General features: G+C 40.2%; 1 protein-coding gene and 1 long non-coding RNA gene across 2 annotated transcripts in view; one reads left to right on the top strand and one right to left on the bottom strand.

Moving 5' to 3' along the window:
• Positions 1-151: 151 nt before the first annotated feature.
• Positions 152-17558, bottom strand: part of POLR2B (RNA polymerase II subunit B) — a 47977-nt gene continuing 30570 nt past the window's right edge. The window contains exons 17-26 of the mRNA XM_047719395.1: positions 17206-17374; positions 9653-9749; positions 8273-8367; positions 6653-6903; positions 6483-6572; positions 5923-6030; positions 5010-5123; positions 4476-4636; positions 860-1055; positions 152-402 (exon numbers count right to left, since the gene is read on the bottom strand). Of these exons, the coding sequence (XP_047575351.1) occupies positions 313-402; positions 860-1055; positions 4476-4636; positions 5010-5123; positions 5923-6030; positions 6483-6572; positions 6653-6903; positions 8273-8367; positions 9653-9749; positions 17206-17374 (1371 nt within the window). The 3' untranslated portion in view covers positions 152-312. The remainder of the gene's footprint in view (positions 403-859; positions 1056-4475; positions 4637-5009; positions 5124-5922; positions 6031-6482; positions 6573-6652; positions 6904-8272; positions 8368-9652; positions 9750-17205; positions 17375-17558) is intronic.
• On the top strand, positions 6795-9306 carry LOC125093761 (uncharacterized). Its single transcript, XR_007125333.1, has 2 exons — positions 6795-8389; positions 9234-9306. It is a non-coding gene; the product is annotated as an uncharacterized LOC125093761 (long non-coding RNA).

The following is a 17558-nucleotide window of genomic DNA, read 5'->3' as shown; positions in this document are numbered from 1 at the left end:
TAAACCTGCAGAAATGTATCCGTCTGCCTCACTAGTAGTAGTCCTGGATCGCTGCAGCCCTGTTCTTGCCTAGTAACAGTTTCTTTTCCTCCGATCCACTAATGCTTAGTTACATTCACTGGTTTTGCACAGAGGAAATCCACAATAAAGATAACATCAAGACTCCTACAAAAATTTATTGTCTATTTACAGAAGAAGAGCATGCATGTCATTGAAATCAGTAAAATGCTTTCTCTCACAATGCAGTACACTGGTTTTTTTTAAATTGAAGAAACAAATATTTACAGGTATCTTGAGACTCTCTTGGAAGAGCTAAACACTCATCATTCGAGGGGCAATACTCATAGACATGAGTTCCTGAAAGAGCAGTTTGCACGCGTAAGGCATTCGCACCAAAGAAATCTGTGGGGGAGAGAAAAAGGTAATTAGCAAAACCGTATTTGAAGTGATCCTACTTCCCTCGCCCAGAGAACGGTATAAGGTCTTGGTACTGAGCTGGTAGCGCTCGTCCTGCTACTGGGGCTTGTGGTGGTTCTTTGTCCCGAGAGGCTTTGGGATTTCAGCCTTCCTGCCAGACATAATTTATGTTCACCCTTCTCAAAAGATTTCTTTTAAACTCCCTAAAGTGTTTAAAATTTCTTGTACACACCCTTATTTTCAAAGGATGACCAGGAAAAAAAAAAAAGCTTAGAGAAATTACCCCACTAAAACTGGTTTTCACAAAAATCTAATTTTTCATCATTTAAAACTAACCAAACTCGAAAATGCCTGTCTGTCCCACCACACTGAACCTGCCTGGATGATTAGACCAACATGGTTATAACCTAAACAAGTATCAACTGCCAGCAGGTCTACACACCTGGGTTTTATTGCGGCAACCGCGGCATTCATACGTATGGGTCCTCGTGTTAGCAATCGCCATTATTCCGCAAAGATTGCAAACATGAACCTGATACGGATCTGATGCCTCAAACAATCTTTCCCTTAAAAACTGGGCTGCTCCATGGGCAATCTGACAATCTCGTTCCATTTCTCCAAAACGCAGGCCACCATCACTGTTAAGGAACAAAGAACAGATTATTTTGTACTTATAAAGCAGCTTCGGGGAGCCTAGGTGGCTCAGTGGGTTAAGCCTTTGCCTTCGGCTCAGGTCATGATCTCAGGGTCCTGGGATCGAGCCCCGCATCCGGCTCTCTGCTCAGCGGGGAGCCTGTTTCCTCCTCTCTCTCTGCCTACTTGTGATCTCTGTCAAATAAATAAATAAAATCTTTAAAAAAATAATAATAAAAAAAAGCAGCTTCTCCACGAATGAGTCTCCCAGGCAGTCAAGCCTGAAATGATAAATGTTCACTGGCAAAAGTAATTGAAAGAACATGTGAATGGGAACAGGTTTCCCCAGTATGGAAGTGAAAAGAAATGCACTGTTTAAATGGCCAAAAAGTGGATGGCAATGGCTTCCTTAACGGTCTCACATACAAATACATAAAACCAATGATTTCACCAAAAAAAGAGAAATCATCGGTCAACTCTGGAGGATCCCAGACAACTAACTGATTCTTTTTCTTTACCGGTTTTCAAAACAAACATTTATCCTGCCTACATGAACTATGTCACGAGGTAACCAGTTGAGGAAACAAAGTTTCTCACTACAGAAGTCTTCCAGCTATTAAGAGAAGTAATAAAATTAGAATCTCATCAATTTGCAGTCCCTATTTAATTAAGGGTTTCAAATAATGATCACACATAGCTACTAAAATTGTAAGACACAACCAGATACTGGAAATAGACAACACTGTAAGCATTCCTGCAAAAGAATGCAATCTTTCCATTTCATCAAAGCTCAAGATCTAATTAGCTGTTTATAAGAAAAATAGGAATGTACAGCCCAGGAATGCAAACCGCAAGATCCAGAGTGTGAGAAACCCTCCAGGGCAAACAATCCAGTTTCTTCAACAAATAAACTACAAGGAAATCAGGTCGAAGTGCAAGCTATAGTTAAAAAAGGTAAGAAACAAAACCCTTCAACTGCAAAACAGATGTATTTGTATCCTGACTGAAATCAACCAACCTATTTAAAAATTATCCAATCAGGATGTGCTATGGTGAGTGCTGCGAAGTGTGTAAACCTGACGATTCACAGACCTGTACCCCTGGGGCTAATAATACACTATATGTTCATTTAAAATAAATACATAATCCAATCAGGAAATTTTAACATCAGATAATAATATCAAGGTTACAGGTGACCCCTGAAAAATGTGTAAGGAGTGCTGATAAATAAAAATGATTCACTGAGGGCGCCTGGGTGGCTCAGTGGGTCAAGCCTCTGCCTTCAGCTCAGGTCATGATCTCAAGGTCCTGGGATCGAGCCCCACATCGGGCTCTCTGCTCAGCAGGGAGCCTGCTTCCTCCTCTCTCTCTGCCTGCCTCTCTGCCTGCTTGTGATCTCTCTCTGTCAACTAAATAAATAAAATCTTTAAAAAAAAAAAAATGATTCACTGAGATTGTTTCAGATTCTACATCACAGCTAATCTTTAAGAAACTACAACTGGTTTTGGCACAGCATCAAAAAATAATATCCACAGTCACCTAAAAAGGTTACTAAAATATTCCTCCCTTTTCCAACCACATATCTATGTGAGGTAGGATTTTTCCTCATATACTTAAATATAAAAAATACTGCAATGGAATGAATGCAGAAGCAGATAAAAGAATCCTGTCGTCCTCTAGTAAACCAGCTCACTAAAGGATTTGCAGGGGCACCTGGATGGTTCAGTTGGTTAAGCGTCTGCCTTTGGCCCAGGTCATGACCTCAGTGTCCCGGGATCCAGCCCCAGTCAGGCACCCTGCTCAGTGGGCAGTCTGCCTTTTAAGGGCATAAGGATATGATCAGCACTGACTTACGTGCAACTGATGAATTACTGAACTCTATATCCGAAATCAATGATGTACTGTGTATTGGATAACTGAATTTAAATTAAAATATTTTTTAAAGATTTGCAAAAAGGTAAACGAATGTCACTCATCACTAAATTTGGTAAATATATTTTCCATTAAAAATGTTATTTATGGTGGGGCGCCTGGGTGGCTCAGTGGGTTGGGCCGCTGCCCTCGGCTCGGGTCATGATCTCAGGGTCCTGGGATCGGGTCCCGCATCGGGCTCTCTGCTCAGCAAGAAGCCTGCTTCCCTCTCTCTCTCTCTCTGCCTGCCTCTCCGTCTACTTGTGATCTCTGTCAAATAAATAAATAAAATCTTTAAAAAAAAAAAAATGTTATTTATGGGGGCGCCTGGGTGGCTCAATGGGTTGGGCCTCTGCCTTCAGCTCGGGTCATGATCCCAGGGTCCTGGGATCGAGCCCCACATCAGGCTCTCTGCTTGGTGGGGAGCCTGCTTCCTCCTCTCTCTCTGCCTGTCTCTCTGCCTACTTGTGATTTGTCTGTCAAATAAATAAATAAAGTCTTTAAAAAAAAAGTTATGTTAATGTGTAATGGGTTTGTTTTTTAAGATTTGTTTGAGGGAGAGAGGGAGAGCACACACACAAAATGGGCAGCGCAGAGGGAGAGAGAATCCTCAAGCAGACTCTCTGAGCTCAGAGCCTAATGGGGGGCTCGATCCCAGGACCCTCAGATCATGACCTGAACTAAAAATCAAGAGTCAGATGCTCAACCAAGCCACGCAGGTGCCCCCTTATTATTTTTTAATAAATTAATAAGAATAAATTAAGTCTTAATTTTAATTAGTTACTATTTTAAGTCTCTAGCATGATTAACATCAATAGATACAATTCTAACAAAAGCTCTGAGGGGTCCTGGAACCAAGAAATTTGAGAACCACTTTCATAAATAAATGCTGAAATATATTTATAAAAGAAACTGATGTCTACGTTTTGCTTAAAAATAATCAGGAGTTGGGGTGCCTGGGTGGCTCAGCTGGCTGTGCCTTTGGCTCGGGTCATGATCCTGGAGTCCCAGGATTGAGTCCCGCATCAGGCTCCCTGCTCGGCAGGGGGTCTGCTTCTCCCACTGACCAACCTCTCTCATTCTCTCTCTAATAAATAAATTTTTTTTTAAGATTTTATTTATTTATTTGACAGATAGAGATCACAAGTAGGCAGAGAGGCAGGCAGACAGGGAGAGAGAGGAGGAAGCAGGCTCCCCATGGAGCAGAGAGCCAAATGTGGGGCTCGATCCCAGAACCCTGGGATCATGACCTGAGCTGAAGGCAGAGGCTTTAACCCACTAAGCCACCCAGGCGCCCCATCTAATAAATAAAATCTTTAAAAAAAAAAAAAAAAATCAGGAGTTGGTAGGAGTGGGGAGATAAATGTAGTAAGACTGGCCACTAATAATTACTGATGGGGAGGGACAGGCCCAGGGGGCTTTCATTATACCATTATCTCTATTTTTGTACGTTTAACATTTTTCACTTAAAAAGGCTAATTAATAATAACAATGATGTGACGCAGCTCTCTTACCGAGATCTACCCTCCATGGGCTGTCTATTAAGGATCTGAATAGGTCCCCTGGCACGAGAATGAATCTTATCATCCACCATATGCTTCAAACGCTGATAATATGTGGGACCAATAAAAATCTGTGATGTGATTTTTCGACCAGTGAACCCATTGTACAGGACCTGAAACAGATTTTAAAGTACAGACTTAAAAATATTAAATATACATGCGTAGATTATATTATTTCATTTGTATGAAAACAAAGCAGACAGAATATAAAATCAAGAGACTGTTTACCTTGGTGTTGGGGTGGGAGTAATAAATGGAAGGAGACATGAGGGGGCATCTAGGCCCAAAAGTGTTCTGGCAATTTTTGAGATCTGGGTGCCAGTCACACACGTGTGTTCACTTTGTGTGAAATAAATTCATCAAGCCGTACATATATGATTTGTGCACATATTTAAAGCATGCATATTTCAAAATGAGAATTGACTTTTTTAAAATTGAAACTACATACATACAGAAACAGAGCTACTAATTTAAGAGCAAACATACCTCATTTCCTCTAAGATGGTAGCCATAATCAGATAATAGATTAGAAATCTTCTGCACATTAACAGCATCATTAAATGGAGTGGCATCACCAATTTCGCCCTTGTTGGCTGATACCTTTTTTAAAAAAAGTAGTCTTTAAAAGCTGAATTCTTCTGTCGCCCCTTATAAGTCTTTATCAATAAAAATACATTCAATTTTAAAAAGCCCTTCTATATAGGGAAGATTTTGAACTTCAAAATCTGTTACAGAAAGATGTAATATTTAAATTTTATTTTATTAGTATCTTAAATATTTATAACAAACTAATATGAAAAAATTAAAACTCAATTACAAACCTTTAAAAAGGAAGCTATCCATGAGAACAGATACAAAAAGAGTGAAACTCCCTACTATTTCCCATGGCTCAAAGAAAATAACATTTTAATGCCATAAAACCAAGTCACCCATGTGTTAGGCTATAGCCATTCTATATGTTCATTCTCTATGTACATTCTCTATGAACAAGATAACTTAAAAACAGCAAACCCCCACTGAACGATACATGAATATAGCTAATAATATAGCTATACAACTATTAAGTTCACAGTGAACTAACCACCAATGAATTAACTCCTCATCTACAGGAAAGAACCAGTCAAAAGGATAACCATATATGTATGCAGAGACCGGATGTAGTAATAAATTTTACAAAATTTCTGACTTAGCCAAAACTTCACAGATTTTTGCTGGGGTAAAAAAAAACCCACAATTAAAACCAACTTAAAAGCAGGAAAATAAGTATACTAGCTTTTTTCCAACAAAGAACTCAAATATGAGAAGTCACCCCATCATCATTTTGGAAGAAACATCGGTTTGGAATATTTTATTTATATATATAAATTTGGAACATATATTTTTAAAGAAAATATCTTACCTTCCCTTGAAGACATTCAATCAAGTGACCAATAGTCATTCGAGAGGGAATGGCATGGGGATTTATGATGATATCAGGGGTGATACCCTCACAGGTGAAAGGCATATCCTAGAAGGAAAGTTTTTTTAATTTATTTATTAAAGATTTTATTTCATTTATTTATTTAAAAGATCACAAGTAGACAGAGAGGCAGGCAGAGAGAGAGGGAAGCAGGCTCCCCGCTGAGCAGAGAGCCCGATATGGGGCTTGACCCCAGGACCCTGTGATCATGACCAGAGCCAAGCAGAGTCAGAGGCTTAATCCACTAAGCCACCCAGGCGCCCCAAAGGAAATTTTTAAAAGGAGACAACTCTCAACTACAAAACTGGAACTGATTCCCCCCACCCTGAAGTTTTCTATGTCCACAGTTCTGTTCAACATGCTCCATTCATATTCTTACTCAACACTAAAAAGTCAAGCCTCTATCATCACCTTTGCAGTTTTAAGATAAAGCAGATTTTGATTCAATAAAATGTTAAGCAGAATTTTGGGTTCAGGTCAGGGAATTACAAGATACCTACCTCTTGTCTGTACTGAATACCACAAGTACCCTTTTGACCATGTCGACTAGCAAATTTGTCTCCAATCTGTGGAATTCTAACAGAGCGGACCTGAATTCATATAAAAATAGATTAACTTAAGCCAAACTGGTTAATTTTTATAAACAGCAATATGAAAAAGCTATACTCACCCTTATCTTACAAAATTTATATCCTTCCTGGTTGAGAGTTACCATAACTTGATCCACAATGCCTGTCTCACTGGTTCTCAGGAATGTGCTACAATCTCTCTTGGTGTAGCGTCTATTAGTGCCCTCCAATTCATCTTCATTTTCAGGCAAGGTGACTGTTTTGCCTATAATAACATCATCTCCTGATACACGGACTCCAGGAGCTATCAAACCATCATCATCCAGCTTGTCATAAATGGCATGCCTCATACCTTGGAGGAAACAGACATGGAATTTTCCAAAATGGTACTACTCTATAAAGTATTTAAAATGTCACATAATCTGGGCCATCTGGATGGTTCAGTCGGTTAAGCACTGGCCTTCAGCCGGAGTCAGATCGAGCCCTGCATCAGGTTCCCTGCTCAGTGGGGAGTCTGCCTCTTCCATGCCCTCCACCTCCCACACCCACTTGTGTGTACACATGCTCTCAAATAAAAGTCACATAATCCCTCCAAAAGATTAAAACCAAATACATATCAGTTCCAAGTCAGAGAGAAATTCATAGGAATCTTTAACACCATGAACCATGTGTAGTAATAATACAATGCTCTCAATTCTAAATACTACAAACTATTCTGAATTCTTTAAAAAAAAAAAAAAACAAAAAACACTGGACTGAGCACTGGAAAATCAGATTATTTATATGCTGGCTGATTTTGGATACGGGTGTTGCCATCTTCTGATCTTTTACGTGAAAAAGAATATGCCCTCGGAGGGCCAGGGTGGCACAGTTAGTTAAGCATCTGACTCCTGGTTTCACCTCAGCTGTGATCTCAGGGTCATGAGATGAAGCCCTGAGTCCTGCTCTGTGGGAGTCTGCTTGGGTTTCTTTCTCCCTCTTCTATCCCTCCCTCCTGCGCTCACTCCCTCTCAGTGAAATAAATAAATAAATCTTAAAAAGAAAAAGAAAAACAGTATGCCCTCTACACATATCCTCTCACAGAAATTTTGAATTTCATCATATGTAAACTTAACTGCACTGGACATCAATTCACTACTACACAGAACCACTCACAGAAAATGGAATAATAGAAAGATGACTTAAAAACAAAACACATTTTACTTCACACAATACCATCAGTAGTCCAAACTGTAGCAGATACAGTTTCCCTGGGACGTCCCATCCATCCCACTACATACGGTTTTTAAGTGTCTGTGAAAATCGTAACTAGATAGTAAGTTTGAGTTTTCTAGAAGAAACGAAAGTGCCAGGTATGACCTCTGTTTACCTGTTAAGTGTATACGAATATTGTATCTAGACAAATATGGTCACAGTACAATGTGGAGAGGGAGGGAATTCCCATGCAAACACATAAACTGAGGCAGAGTTCAGAGTACACGTAGTAAAAAGGGCTGCAGTGTAACCCACGAAATTACAAGACTTCTGTGACCTCCTCTTCAATGCAGGATCTACCAGGGTGGACCTTAACAAGCCAACTCCTATCTGCGAAGACATTATCTTATATATGAACTCTGCATAACATGAAACACACTCCCATGTGATGGGGGCAGGGAGAGGTATTAATTAGGAAAACCATGCTATGTTGACTTTAAATTCCATAATTTAAATGTATCACTTACCCTGGCATGTTTCACGAGTTGGCTTCTCAAAAACTTCTTCTTGATCAAATCCTTTTTTAGATTCCTGTTCTTTGTACGATCGATAGAAGACAGACCTAAAAACACATGGTTGTAAAGGTAACTTATATTTTACTTTCATGAAAGAGCTTAGAACATACTGACAATTTTCATTTTATTGGTATTTGGGAGACAATTTAAACCATGAATCTAGGACAAGAGTTTACTGTATTAAGAGTCAAAGTTAAGTCTTAAATGCTGTTACATGGGCCACACATATAAGCATTTGACCTGTAATCTTAACACTGCTAGATTATATGAGAACGGCAAAGACCTGAGGTCACTAACCTCCTACCTAAAATAAGAACCCCTTCCATAATACTGCTCAGAGATGGTCACTCAGGATCTGCTCCAATATTTCTAGTGAAAAGTTTATGGTATTAAGCTATCATGCCCACCCTCTGGTCCTAGTGCTATCCTAACACTATACAAAAAAAACCCATCTTCTAATTTCCTTTTTTTCCTTTTAATTTCCAGTTTTTAACCAATCTTCACATGCTATGCATTTGAGATTGTCAATAAAACTGAGCATAATTTAAAAAGTTTGGAAAAAAAAAGCTACTGTAATTGTAATAGTTATTTATGGGTCCTAAGATTAATAGGTTTATTTTTAGACATTTCCATATTATCTAAATGCAAACATGTATCTGCTTAGCAAAAAAGAGTGGGGGGTGAGGACCTCAAAATAGTAGCATCTGAAAATCCTGAGACACAAGACCTGTGTCTTCAGTCATTCATGACCATCAACCGGGCCTCCTGTTTTCTGGAGTAAGGCATTGATTTCACCACACTAAACTCTACACAGATATCTACAGAACAGTATGTGCCTGTCAGATATCCATAAAGCGTCATGAATGGAGGCAAAAGAGTAAATATCTTAACAGAAAAATTTCTCTGTTGTCAGATCAAAACTTCCTCCAGCCTGACCTTCAAAACCACCAAAAAAGTTTGGATACATACAAGCCAAATCTATTTTTTTTTTTTTTTTTTTTTTTTTTTTTTTTTTAAAGATTTTATTTATTTATTTGACTGACAGAGATCACAAGTAGGCAGAGAGGCAGGCAGAGAGAGAGAGAGAGAGAGAGAGAGGAGGAAGCAGGCTCCCTGTGGAGCAGAGAGCCCGAAGTGGGGCTCGATCCCAGGACCCTGGGATCATGACCTGAGCTGAAGGCAGAGGCTTTAACCCACTGAGCCACCGAGGTGCCCCGAGCCAAATCTATTTTTAAAGAACTTTTTTTTCTTTTTCTTTTTTTTTAAAGAACTTTTTTCATTATTACTGCTTGCACTGTATCTGTGTTTCAACAACTACTGTAAACAGCTCACCTGAAAAAGCCTCTGTCTACAGCTGAACGATTCATGATAACAGAGTCTTCTTGGTTATATCCCGTGTACGATGCAATGGCCACAATGGAGTTGATACCTGTAGTGCACGTAAGAGCATATATTAAAGCCTCATCTGGGAAAAAATAAAATTGTTCCTTTCTTTTGTTTATTTATTTCTGAAAACTTAAAGATTCCTTAAGTTTTTTATTCCTGGTACCACTTCCACCATTTACAGAGCAATGTACCTGATATAACGAAAAGAAAAAGGCAAAGCTACAAGACATAAGACCCCAGGAATGTACATCTAGGGGCACCTGGGTGGCTCAATCAGTAGAGCAAGCGACTTGATTTCAGGGTCATGAGTCCGAGCCCCGTGTTGGGTGTAGAGATTACTTAAAATCTTAAAAAAAAAAAAAAAAAAGAGGAACGTACATCTAATTTACACTACCTTACTTTAAGCAATAGCTGCACGTTTTGCAAACTGTGGCTGTGACGGTCCTGAACAAGAAAGGTTTCCTATCTAAGCTGCAGTAACTTTTCTGACCATGGATCATCATTCCTTCTGCGACAGATTTTTACAATTCCTTTAATGCATTTGGGATGACTCGCAAAGTAACCTGCAGTTTTTCCGACAACTCGCTCTCTCCCCTGCTAAGCACTGTAGCCCTGTTCTTCTGAGTTATTTCAGAACCTTCTGCTACCATATCCACCACTTCCACCACCAGATCCATAACCACTACCGAGGGGCTACCAGAGCTTCTTCCAACAAAAATGCCCCCCTTCATGGGTCCACAATTTGACTGCTGCTGTCCAATGTAAATTCCAAAATCATCATAGTTCCTACCACCACCATAGTTAACTCTTCCAAATTCCCCCCTTCGGGGCACCTGGCTGGCTCAGTCAGTTAAGCATCTGCCTTTGGCTCAGGTCATGATCTCAGGGTCCTGCGATCAAGTTCTGCATCGGGTTCCCTGCTCAGTGGAGAGTCTGCTTCTCCCTCTCCATCTGCTTCACGCTCTTTCTCTCTGATAAATAAAATCTTTAAAAAAAAAAAAATTTTCCACCTTCACCGTAACCACCATTTCCTCCTCCACCACCACATCCACGTCCCTGGTGTCCATATCCTGGGTCCACCACAACCTCCTCTACTGCTATAACCACGACCGCCACCATCGTCATCACCACCCTCTATAACCATCTCTGCTGGCACACCACAGCCTCCTCTCCCACTGAAGTTTCCTCCATCACCCATGAAGTAGCCACATCCACCTCTACGACCTCTTTGTGATCCAGCACACTACATTTCTTGCTTAGAAAATGCCTTTTCCACTTCAAAATCATGCATGTTAATAGTGTGGCATTTCTAAACAACAATTATGTCAACTGTATCATGATCATCAAAAGTTACAAAAGTCCTCTCCTTTTCCACCTCTTCCTGTCTTCCATAACTTCCATGGTTTCAATCTTGCCACTCCTTTTTTTTGTTTGTTTAAATATTTAAGTAATATCTCCACCCAACAGGGGACTCAAACTCACAACCCTGGGATCAAGAGTTGCATTTTCCTCCAACTGAGCCAACCAGGTGCCCCCAGAGTTTTGTTATTAACTTGAATTCATTTCTTACACTTTAAAAATAAATTTACAAAGCTTAGAATTCAAACTTTTCTTGAAAAATCAGATCTGGCATCACTGGGCTCACTTACACACATCACAACCACAGCTGAAGCTGAATAGAGCTAACCCCAGTGGAAAGGCAAACCTCTTTCTAACCTGCCTAATGCTACAGGAGTCTAAGGCTGCAAGCCCTAATTAAGAGATAACACTAAATACTTTGTGCTAAATATAACCTTGACTGCTCTCTACAAAAGAAGAATCATACTAACAAGAGGGCATTTGTTCTTCTGAGGACCTTGATGGGTTTGTGTATTTAAAGTTGGAGCTAAAGTGCTCTGCTTGGAGTGTGAAATTCTACAAGGATTAAAACCCTAGTAGCAAGGAAGGCCTTCAGAGAATCAGAAAAGTCTAATAAATAGTCACTCTTCGGGTGTGCAACAAAAACTCCTCCTGAAATCTAAATTATTTCCTCCATGAAATCTTAGTAGCACCCACACTGGTCACCATCATTTCGTGTGGATTCTTTGAGAGAACTACAAGAATTTTAAGTTTCACAAATGATCAAGCAGCATAATACAAGGAAAATACATAAAGATGCAGGTTCCTGAAGGCAGGGGAGGCTCTGAAAGGTGGAGAATTTGCAGAAATCTTGGGGTCCTGGGTGATGTGATATGCTCCTACTAAGGAAACCAGGAGTAGGGCATATATCACATCTGTGATACACGGAACAGGCAAGACCTCCCCAGCATGTCCTCACATTTTGGTGGAGCACCACCTATGCCCCGCACCTCTATCCAGGTGATGCAGCCTATAGGTGCTCAACTGTCTTGGCCTTGTGAGGCTTTCCTGTCTCTTGTGTGACAATTCCTGGATCACCCACATCTGTATGCTACATCAACTACAGCCCAGGAGGCAGCCCCTTCCTTCCCAGAACCTTTACCCAAGGTATCTGGGCAAGTCTGAGATCAGCCAAATTTATCAAAAAACAGGAACTTCTTAATTATGCTTCTTATATTTTTTTCTTAAAAGCCCCAAATCAAGATGCAATGTAACGAAGAGGAAAAGGAACAAGAAAGAGAGAGAGGAGGAAAAGGTCAACATGTGGTCAAAAAGGAAAAACATAGGCCAGAGTCTTGAATTCCAGACTTATATTTCTTAAGTTGTATAACTTTGGGCAATAACTTTTCGGCTCCTGTCTCCACAGCTGTAAATCAGAGATGATACCACCACCAATATTTATAATCAGTTAACATTTATTCCTCCCATACTATCTGCCAGGCACTAAGCCATGAGTTTTAAATAGATTTAGTCATTTAGTCATCACAAAAACTTTATGAGGTAGGTACTATTATCATTCTCATTTTGCAGGTGAAAAAATATCAAAATGTTTTTATGATGCTTAAAAGTAACATGTGTAAAGCACCTTGGATGGTGTTTCACATAAACTCAATGCCCAATAGATATAAGTAACTTCAATAAAAGTATCTGTGGGGCGCCTGGGTGGCTCAGTGGGTTAGGCCGCTGCCTTCGGCTCAGGTCATGATCTCGGAGTCCTGGGATCGAGTCCCGCATCGGGCTCTCTGCTCAGCAAGGAGCCTGCTTCCTCCTGTCTCTCTGCCTGCCTCTCTGCCTGCTTGTGATCTCTCTCTGTCAAATAAATAAATAAAATCTTTAAAAAAAAAAATAAATAAATAAAAGTATCTGTGAGCTCTGGAGCGCCTGGGTAGCTCGGTTGGCTGAGCAGCCGACTCCCGATTTCAGCTCAGGTCATGATCTCAGAGTCCTGGGATGGACCCTCAAATCTGGCTCCAAACTCAGCAGGGAGTCTGCTTCAGGATTCTCTCTCCCTCTGTCCCCCCAACTCACTCTCTAAAATAAATAAATAAATCTTTAAAAGAAAGAAAAGAAAAAAGAAAGTATCTGTAAGCTAAAGGACTATAAAAATCTGAAATCTAGGACTACAACCCACCTGTTAGCCAGGTTCACACCCTTCCTGCCACTTTGCTCTCACGCACATCAAACCGCAGCTCAGCACTGAGGACGCGCTAAGTCCCTAGACACACTTTAAGATGAAATTCTGTCACAAGGATTTTTGCTCCCAGAAGATGTCAAATCACGGTAATAGTACACTACAGAAACAGGAATGATACTCATCAAAAAAGTCATTCCTTAACGTAACATGATTAGCTCCAACCCCTCAGTCAGGGCTCAGAATGTGGCCGCTGAAGATGGCATGTAAGACAAGGCCAGGGGCAATAATTCAGCCAGGAGGTCGGGAGATTGGTTACATCGACAGAGTGAACCAATAAGTAAAAAAAAATGAGGTCAGTGGGAGCCAGATTTCTCATCAGAAAATGGAGTTCTAAAATAAACACTCCAGTGTTGGACTGCAATGGGCGATACTAGTGTGAACTCACGTTTCCTTTGACATATAGTCACAAAAATAGGCAAAATGGCGGGGGGACAGTATGCGCATACATATTTTCCTAGGTCATCCGCTGAGAGGACCTAGACATGATGATATCCTAATAGAAAGAAGCACACTTAGCACCCACACTTTGGTTTCCACATACTATCCTTCGCTGAAAGGAGCAATGGCTGAGTCCACGCTTAAGGAAAGCACAAAATAAAAGTATGTAAAGAAAGACGATGGACCTATCAGGAGTCATCTTGAAGGTGATCCCACTGGAAAATCTGGGGCAATTTTAGCATCAAAATGGAATGAATGATGGAATTAGAAAATTGCCATTTGGCAAAAATCATCCTGCTAAACTAATGGCTGAAAGTTTGTCAAGGAACAGAATATTCACATCGTCTCAAAGTATCTCTTCACAAAAGATTTACTATGACTTAGTACGAAATACTTATAATTAACAAAAAAATGGAGAAATCTGATAAGATACCATCTTAATCACATGATAAAAGTTAAAAGTCACCACTAATGGGACATATAGACAGCATGTGCCTCCTGACAGGATGCCAAGAGAATACAGCATTACTTCTACGCTCGTCCTGCCAAAAATTCATACCCTGAATACAATCACGGGGAAACAGTCAAAGCCAAACTGAGAGACAAGGTCCAAAGTATAACTTGCCTGAATGCTTCAAAATGAGAGACAAGGAAAAACAAAAGAACTACTCCACCCTGAGAAGACTAAAGAGACATACAACTAAATGCATTGCACAATCCTAGATTAGATCCTAGACCCATGAAGGACATTATCAGGACAACTGGCAATATTTAAACTAGGGATTGTTCACTAGATGGAGATCAATGCCAAGCTCCTGATTTTGACTTAGGTATTGCAGAGAATGGCCTTGTTTTTAGGAAAAATTCACTGAAGAATTAAAAAGTGATGTGGCTTCATGTCTACAACTTACTCTCTACTAGTTCAGGAAGAGAAAGGGAAAGAATAAGGCAAATGTGGTAAAACGTGAACTGGGAAATCTGGATGAAGAGTATACAGAAGTTCTTTGTACAAGTCTCACAACTTTTCTATCAGTTTGAAATTACCTCAAAATACAGTTTTTAGAATAGATACTGTGATTAAGGCATGAAGCCATAACAGAACCAAAAGGCATGTGTAGTCTCTACCAGCCATGACTTCACCACTTCATACCAGTATCAAAAGATTTTACCTCAAATCTAATCCTTTACCTTATTTCTTTTTTTCTCTAGCCATAAAGAAATCATTATCTAAATGTTGAAGAAAACACAGCAGTGCAAGCATCCCCCAAAGATAGGAGCATATTGTAGGCAATCTAACAGACTCTGTTTTCCTAGACAAGAGTAACCCCTTGTGGAGGACTCTGAAAATAAGTCATTCTAACCTATGAGAATTTGCTATCAAAATGTTAGATCCCTTAGTATAATTAATAATTTAAGGCCACTATTTACTAAGCAAGTTCTAAATAAATAACATTACCCACAGTTAAAGCCAAAATCCTATTAATAATAAGGTAAGAAAACAGTTATACCAAAGAACTATGCTGCCTCCTTTAACATTCAGCGCTTCTCTACCCTTTAGACTTTTTTACCTGTTGTCCGATCTCCTTAACAATCTCCTCCTGAAAATTCCTGATTCTCCTCATCAGCTACATCTCTAATCTCTTCTCATTTCTTTTCCTGGTGGCTAAAATTCTGTCTCTGGCTCTATGCTCACTTTGAATTTCCTCAGCCATTTCACGGTATCCTATACTTACCACTAATAAACTTCACAGCTCTAGATTTGACCTTCTTCCAAACCACATTTATAACTATTAGAAAATCTTTTCTGGGGGCACCTGGGTGGCTCAGTAGGTTAAGCATCTACCTTTGGCTCAGGTCATGATTCCAGGATCCTGGGATCAAGTCCTGCATTAGGTTCCCTGCTCAGTGGGGAGTCTGCTTCTCTCTCTCTCTCCCTCTGCTCCTCTCCCAGCTCATTCCTCTGACAATAAAATCTTTAAAAAACAAAAACAAAAAAAAAACCTAAAAACTAAACATACTTAAAAAAAAAAGAAAGAAAATCTTTTCTGGGGCACCAGGGTGAGTCAGTCGGTTGTGTCTGCCTTCAGCTCAGGTCATGATTTCGGGGTCCTGGGATCCAGCAACCCCCCACCACGCCCCGCAGGGAATCTGCTTCTTCCTCTCCCTCTGCTTCTGCCCCTCCCTCCTGCTCATGAGTGCATGCTCTCACTCTCTCCCAAATAAATAATCTTTTAAAAAAAATCTTAGCTATGGCAACAATTCAAAATCAACACGCTGAAAACTGAATTTTGGGGGCACCTGGGTGGCTCAGTTCTTAAGCAACTGCCTTCAGCTCAGTCATGATCCCAGAGTCCCGGGATCAAGTCCCTCATTAGGCTCCCAGCTCCACAGGGAGTCTGCTTCTCCCTCTGGACTTCTCCCCTCTCATGCTCTCTCACTCTTTTTCTCTCAAATAAATAAAATCTTAAAAAAAAAAAATCATTTTTTTTGTATCTTACGTCTAAAACATTTTCCTTCTAATGTGCTCCCAATCTTATGAAGAGTACGCCCTCTCTTCTTGATCACCCAAGCCACAAATACTAACAATATTTCCAATTCCTATCTTCCCTCCCTTCATCACTCCACATCCAATTAATCAAGGGTATTCCAACAGGCATGTATCCCCTACTCTTCATTTCTTTTTTTTTTTAAAGATTTTTATTTATTTATTTGACAGAGAAAAATCACAAGTAGGCAGAGAGGCAGGCAGAGAGAGGGGAGGAAGCAGGCTCCCCGCTGAGCAGAAAGCCCGACACGGGGCTCGAACCCAGGACCTAGGATCATGACCTGAGCCGAAGGCAGTGGCTTAACCCACTGAGCCACCCAGGCGCCCCCCTTACTCTTCATTTCTTAAGGACCTTACCAATTCCTAACTTAGACCATTGCAAAAACCTCTAAATTATCTCCTTCCAATACCATACCTGACTATAATCTGTATCAACTGCCAGAATGACAGTCCTTAAATAAATTTCTAATTGCACTACTTCTTGGCTACAAAAGGCTGAATGCGTCTTCATTCTCAAAATTCAACCTAGTCTCTCCACACTATGAGAGACTCCTGCACTTACACTCCAGTCACACTAAAGCGCCAGGACTACTACTATTCCCATATCTCATACACGCATGCATCTAAGCCCTTCCTCCACCTATCTCTCAAATTCAAATACCCTTTCATCAACTTTACACTAGTCTAACATGCCACCTCCCCTGTGAAACTGGCGCTAGTTTTCCATTAGGAGTCAGTCATTTCCTGTACCTCATCATAACACTTTCCGCATATCTGCCTCTTTATTATTTGTGTTGTTTCCCACATTATAAATTCTGAGAGAAGAAATGCTGTGTCATATGTATTTTATTAACCCTCCCAAGCACCCAGAAAAGTGCCAAGCATGTCACGATCTTAAAAACTAAAGAGCAAAACTGAACATACCTGCTGGCAGCTCCCGAAATCGTAGATATTCCATAGACCGTGTAGTCACAAGTGGTTTTTGAGGATAATACAGAACATGGGCCAGTGTATCCATACGAACATGGAAGTTGGTGATATAAACTCCCATAGCCTGCTTACCCATAGCAGACTGATATGTGTTTCTAGGGGACTAAATGTAGAAATGAAAAGCATAATCAATGAAAATGTAACTACTTCTAAAGGAACAAACTTCACAGGGTACTACATATATCAGGAATATGGTTGGAAAAGGATGTGCTTTTTTCTGAAAGGTAAATGATAAACATTTGGAAAAATCAACTCCGGCTCCTAACAGTGAAACAATAAGTATATTA

Source organism: Lutra lutra, chromosome 2, assembly GCF_902655055.1.
Source record: "Lutra lutra chromosome 2, mLutLut1.2, whole genome shotgun sequence".
Lineage (NCBI taxonomy): Eukaryota > Metazoa > Chordata > Mammalia > Carnivora > Mustelidae > Lutra > Lutra lutra.
The sequence above is the reverse complement of the archived record's forward strand: the minus strand, read 5'-3'. Positions and strand labels throughout refer to the sequence as shown.